The sequence below is a fragment of the Lycorma delicatula genome, chromosome 1, assembly GCF_047948215.1.
Source record: "Lycorma delicatula isolate Av1 chromosome 1, ASM4794821v1, whole genome shotgun sequence".
NCBI classification, from domain to species: Eukaryota; Metazoa; Arthropoda; class Insecta; order Hemiptera; family Fulgoridae; genus Lycorma; species Lycorma delicatula.
Window position 1 is genome coordinate 273,064,869 of NC_134455.1, and position 7,152 is coordinate 273,072,020.

At 30.4% G+C, this 7,152-nt stretch overlaps 1 protein-coding gene across 1 annotated transcript; it reads right to left on the reverse strand.

Annotated features, from left to right (window-relative positions):
- Positions 1 to 250: 250 nt before the first annotated feature.
- On the reverse strand, positions 251 to 6,583 carry LOC142317831 (cytochrome P450 307a1-like). Its single transcript, XM_075354381.1, has 3 exons — positions 6,223 to 6,583; positions 2,503 to 3,297; positions 251 to 585 (listed from the first exon to the last, which is right to left on the reverse strand). The coding sequence occupies exons 1-3, from the start codon at positions 6,581 to 6,583 to the stop codon at positions 251 to 253; spliced, it is 1,491 nt and encodes a 496-aa protein (XP_075210496.1).
- Positions 6,584 to 7,152: the final 569 nt, after the last annotated feature.

Sequence of the window (7,152 nt, forward strand, 5' to 3'; positions counted from 1 at the left end):
ATTTTAACTATTTAACTTGGAAGTTATCATAATATCTCTGATGACTGATTATATAGTACCGATAAGACATAAAACTAAATTTTTATAAATATGTCATTTATTAACTATTTTAAAATGAATCTGTTTTCTCAATATCTGTAAGTATTAAAGTGTGCGTGTGTTTGTACACGCACTTAAGTGACATTAATATTAATGTTAATTTTATTTACTCTTAATGAATCGTCCCAAAAATTTAAGTCTCATGGTTTTTTTATGCTCGAGGAATAAAACAGAATTTGTAAGTATCATAAGGTAAAGCGAGATTACCGATCGGGACGTGATAATCGATATCCTGACTAGGAACAATATGAAATTTATGTACGATATTTGCTAAAAACGAAAAACATGTAAATTGTACCATCTTGTTTCCCATGCAAGATCGACGTCCTCCTCCGAACGGCAGAAAATGATCGGGTTTAACGAGTAATCCTTCGGATGATAAGAATCTTTCCGGGATAAATTCTTCAGGTCTATCCCATAACGATGGATTCATACTTAAATCGTAATTATTTAAGAAAATTAACGAGTCTTTTTCTACTTTGAATCCTGAAACAAAAGACAAACGAATAACTTAGTAAATTTTACAGTTTAAAAACTTAATGATATTTAACGCTATATTTTCAATACTTTAGGAATCGTAGTGCAATATGAATTCCAGATTATTTTCTCATTACCTTTACAAAAGAATAATCGTACTTAGTTTTTCGTGGATTGTATTATAACAACTATCGTTATACATCCTGTGATTATATTATAAAACGTTTATCACCGATTAGTATCCCCCACCCCATGGATGAATTTGTTTATTTTGTACTGTAATTACTATAATATAATAAAGCTAAGGAAGGATTCCTCATTACTCTAAACCATTTTATTTTAAACATTCTGATGATTAATTCACCGCATATGTACGGATCGTGTGCGATGGTATTTGATATTGAAATATTATAGTGTATGAAAAATCCCAAGCCTGTCGGGGGTCTTCCGGAAGAAAGGCCGAGATACTATTACTTCGACAAATTTTTTCAGCTATAAATGTCTTTTTTAACTGGATTTCAAAGAATTTAATTTAAATATCCTACTCATTTCAATAACGATTTTAAGACGACTGAAAATTTAAAAACCGTTTAGTCTATCTGCCTCTGCGATCAAATGTTTGGTATGATGGAATATTTTTTCTGCTTTTGCTGTTTTTTAAAAAAAACATCTGTCTTTATTCTTTTCATTAAGCAATTATTGAAATGATTTAGGCGCTGTTATCCTTATATAAATAACGCAAAAATATTATTTAAGTTATTAGCAAAGAGATCAGATAGGTCCTTAATTTTAAGTCGATCGATATCGACTTAAAATTTAAGGTCGTAATTAATTATCTTTAAATATACGAGCGATGATCTACAATTGTTTCATTTAGATTTAGTCGATTAGATGTGAGACTTACGTGATCATCTATCTATAATTAACTTCAACATGCTTAACTTGAACATATTTGGAAATAATTTTGGTAAATATTAAATTTTTTTAAAATAGTAAATGAACTGTATAACTCAATATTAGTGTAATACAAAAAAATATACTCTTATTGTATTTCAGCTGATGAAACGACAATAAATAGTCGAAACAACATAACAGAAACGACAATAAAAAAAATTGAAGTGTAAACTAATGTACTTGTCCAGAATGTCTACGGGTAAATGTAAATAATTAGCGTTATGCTATTGTAGGCTGTTTAATATTAAATATTCTAAAACTACAAATAATTTTTTATTTTTTATTGTTACATAAATCTACATTTTTGAATGAATGATAATAATAATAATAATAATAATAATAATAATAATAATAATAATAATAATAATAATAATAATAATAATAATAATAATAATAATAATAATAATAATAACAATAATAATAATAAAAATAAAATAATTTATAGTTAAAATAGAGGCTGAATAGTGATGTAATAGTCGGCTTTTGACTTTTCTATCATTAGTTCAATTCCCAGAAAAGGACTGAGAGGTTTTAAAAATTTCGTCCTCATTATCAGAAAAAATAGCAGTCTTTGTAGATGGGTGGCTATCTATTGAACGAATAATAATAGTAATAGGGATTTTTTTCTACTGCACCGATGTAAACTGTAAAAAGTACCCACACAACCGTTTGTGTTTTAAACTACGGAAGGTTCTTTTTGAAAAACTTCTAAGCGAATTACCTGTTACCATATTATCTTCCTTTGTAACAAATAAAGTGATTCAAGAATAAAATAAGATCGCGAAGTAAGTTTTACCGGTATAACAAAGCAATTTATTGAGCTTGAAATTTCGGGAAAGGTATAAAGCGAGTAATATTACTACATGTGTTATTTAGTGTTCTCTTCATGATGTTTTACGTTGTGATACTATGTCTTATGTGAATTTAAAATACGAGTGTTTATTACCATAAAGTAGCTACAGTTTTACTTACCGGCAATTGTTGTATCTTGGTTAGCGACGTGCGGTACAATAGGTGATGCTATGAATCTTATTACTTCTAATATGACAGATTCCGTATACGGCATAACGTTTCTATCTGTCAATGTAACATCTCTTCCTTGGGTAGCCGCTTCAGCTTCCTCGAATATTTTTTGCTGAACCTCAGGCTTGTCTACTATGTATCCCAAAATTTTTATAAATAAATTTCCGACGGCCGAATGACCACCTACTATGTCTTCCAGGGAAAATAACGCCATATCCCACGACATAGTGGGCTGTCTTCCGCTTTTGATGTGTTCGATTAGTGTATCTACATAATCTTCTGGTGTACGATAAGGATCATTTTCCCATTCTTCCAGCCTTCCTTTTAGAATAGATTCTTCCATAAACTTTCTGATTTCTCGACTCCATCCGTTCATTTTGGCTAAGTGTCTTCCTTGCAGTAACATTAACCAAGGCATGAAGTCGGCCGCGTATCCTTGATTAACTTCATAAAATATTTCATCGAAATTAAAAATCATCTTGGCAAATTCTTTGTTATTAATACTGAAATGGCGGCTACAGAAATACGATGTGAATAAGTTGGCACAACAGTGTAACAATACTGGTTTTATAGCGAATGATTTTCCGTTTGTGGCAGACAGCTGTTCTTTTAGAAAACGACATTCTTCGCTCAGATAAGTTTCGAGTTGTTGATGACGCACAGTGAAGGAACGCGGGAAAGTATGCGATTGTAACAGTTCTCGTCTTGTTTTTTGAATATCAGACCAATCACAAAAAGCCAGTGCTGAAATAACAAAAAAAGAAAAATTAAGTGTTTTTTGAAATGGTTTACAGTAAATACTAATAATAATAGTACTAGTATTAGTAGATAAATATTGATTATGTTTACATATTTAACGTAAATATATTTTATATTACGTTTTCCTTTAACGTACTGTGAGTAAATTAACAAAAAAAAAGAAGAAAAATCATATAATAACAACTTGAAACAGTAACCACAAACTATTAAATAACAATTGTAGGAGTGAATTAAACATTTAAATATCAGTTATCATTTGAAACATATAACTGTAATCTAATATCGGTGAAGTTTATCCTATTTATACTGAAAAATTAATTTATTTTTATTTCATCCATTTTTTATTTTTTTGGTCGAGCACGATGGGAGACAAATTTTAATATTGGAATATAATAGATGAACTATTTTTTTTTTAGAGGTGGGTGGATATTTTTAACCGTCGTAATCGTATTCTAAAACTTCAGGTGTACTGTTTCTGCAAATAATTGTGTCAGTGATATTTACGTTTGCAAATGCATACTTATTCATAAATTAGTAGACCGCAAAAAAGTAGTGAAAACTACAATTTTTCGAAATTTTATCAAAATAAAATAGTTGTAATAAATATTACAATTTATTTTTAATAAATTTATCAGACAAATAATAGACTATTCGTCGATTTTGTTAAAAAGTGTTTTTCTCTTTTATTGTTTTATTGATTAAAAACTAAACCGAATTCCTAAATAAAAACAAAAAGAAAAATATGTATAATAAAAAGTAATAATAATAATAATAATATTATTATTTTTATTTTTATTTTATATAGTATAGCAATAATTATATATAGTATATACACTCTAGTTGATCTAACTAGACATAAAGTGTAATCGCTCATAGCCGGAAATAGCAGCTTGAATTTACATACTTTTAGTAAAACCTAGGATTAAAAAAGTTTGTTATGCGAAGCTTATGAAATTATTAGGGTCCTTAGCAAATAATTTTTCTCTGTCCTTTGGCCTCAATTAAATCATTTTTTTTATAAAAAATAATCTATTATCGGTGAAATTACCAAAATTAAATACATAACAATTTAAATAGAAAAAAAATTAATTAAATTAAATTAATTAAATTTATTGTAAAGTTCTCCCTGAAATTATTGGACATATGAAATTCGAAAAGTAATTATACAAAAGCTATTAAAATGTGACTAGATCATAATGAAAAACTGATTTTTACGGACTTTTCGAAGAAAACTACTACATTACTTTCAGTCAAATGACGGAAGTGTGGGGTGAAAATGAATTTTCTTTACACTTTCAGGCATGCGAAGTACTAAAACACCATTAATTTAAATTAGGGGGTTTCTTATACAGATAGGCCTGTGTATAAAATAAATTTTGTTCTCGAAAATCTCCAAAACTACTAGATCAATTTCATTGAAATTTGGATATACTCTAGAAGTTTTTCTCAAGTTGTAAATATCTGATGACGATTGGTTGAGTCGTTCTTGAGTTACGCTCAATTTGAGATAACAAAATTTGAGTGGGGCAAGTAGAAGCGTGGTTCGTTATGATGCTGCAAGCTGGAACGTTGACGTTTATTTATCTGCGGTATCTAACGTTAGCAATATAGAACCAAATTAAAAAAAAAATATTAAACGAAATTAAATTAACGGAAAGTCTGTGTTCTTGCATAGGACTACGCAAAAAATTTTTTTTTTTACTACTAACCAGTAAAATTCTTCATAATGAAATGAAAATAATTGATTCTGATTATTATTACTTATTTATCCGTAGAGCAGCAACAGGCTGACACACCTCAATAACAGTTATCATAGTTAGCGTGTAATTTTTAACGTGTGAAAAATGCCATGCCTGATTGGATCAGAACCTCTTATCTCCGAATTAAAGGCAGAGAAGGTACGATTCTGCTACAGAGGTCGGCGTATATGAAATTAAAGTTTTGTTAATTAATTACTTAAATTAATAAATTAATTTTGAAATATCCACATACAATAATTGCTTTTTCTTTATTTCATTTTTAAACAGATTTAACTGTAGATCATATAGTAATTACACATCTGAATATTATATATATATAGCTCGCGCACGCGGTTGTCCAAACATTGTTTGTTGCATGATAATAATAAAAAAATTCTACGCTCTCAAACTTCAAGTTTAACATGTACTGGAGATTACTGTGACATTATAGCTGAATTTCAGCAGTTTTTACATAAATTTTTAAACTGATTTTAAAGTAGTAAATTGAATGGATGTTTTTAAGAAATTGAATGGATCAGAGATCAAATTATAATTTAAGTAATTTGAAAATTTAATAAAATAATTAATTAAATAATTTATTGAAAACGAAAGTCTATTGAATTTATTTTGTTATTTTCGAACTCGAATAAACAAACCATAACAAAGTAAATTAAATTGTTATTTAATAACTATTTTAACAAAATAATCTTGATAGTTAATTAAACTCAAATTACTGAGTTTGTAACTACCGAAACAAGGTATTGGTAGTAAATTCAACGCATGGGAAATTCTGATAACTCAAATCTTGATGATATTGCAGCTTATTTGTTCGACCGATGTGTGGTAGTAGCGGGCCCATCGTCAAAGGCGAAATCCTTTGATATTTTGAAAAAAAGAGACACTCGATAAAGTAGAAAGATATTTTTTCCATACATTAAGTCGTTCGACCAAAATTAATTTTTAATTTCTGGGTTTATTAGATTGGAAAAACTTATAACATACACACCTAGACTCCCTACGGTGTACAGGATAACCACACGCAATCTAAAATACTTCAGTCTATACTCGTATATTCCACGACACCCTTAAAACTAGATTACTTATACTAGGATAATTAACTAAATTAGAACTATTAGTATTTAGCTACATGTTATTTTATTCAAATACTTACAGTTTCCTTTATTACCGCAGAAAAGTATTTCGTATCTTTTGAAGTTAGGTCTTCCATCAAAATGTGCACCTTTGTTAAAAAGAACCTCACGGATGTTATCGAGTCCATTAACTACAACGCAGTTTGTAGATCCGAGGTACATTTTGAATACAGGTCCGTAAAATTCAGAAAGGGCACTGAAGGCTTGGTAGGGAACAATATATCCAGCGAGGAGGTGGAGTGAGCCGATGACGGGCCATGCTCGAGGCCCTGGTGCTTCCTGAGGGTCCTTGGTGCGGCTGAAAAGGACGGCCCAGAGGGCCAGGAGCAAGCAAACCAGCAAGAAGTAGCTGGTAGCGGTAACCGTCAACAAGCTCTCCATCCTCACTGGCAGAATCACGCTTAGTTCCCACCTTTTATACTTCACTAGGGCTCGGTATCTCATTTTAAAAACAAATGCATAATGTACGCTGTTACTCTTCCACCACTCCACGTACAGATCGATCGTTGCTTTTACAGATAGCATTAATTGTATACATAGTGTCTTTCTTAACATGCTCTTATTTCTTTTGTGACATTTAGATTTAAATGCATTTAAAAACCCTTCCTGTCCTGTCCTAAAAATCTAAATTAAAAGAAGAAACATACAAACATAGTCACCCACCGAAAAACCTATATACGGCGCACGCACATACGCACGCACGCACACACACACACACACACACACACACACACACACACACACACACACACACACACACACACACACACACACACACACACACACACACACACATACACACACACACACACACACACACACATACATACACACACACACACACACACACACACACACACACACACACACACACACACACACACACACACATACACATACATACACATTTTTCCATTTAAGCTAATACAAAATAAATAATGTAAGATTGA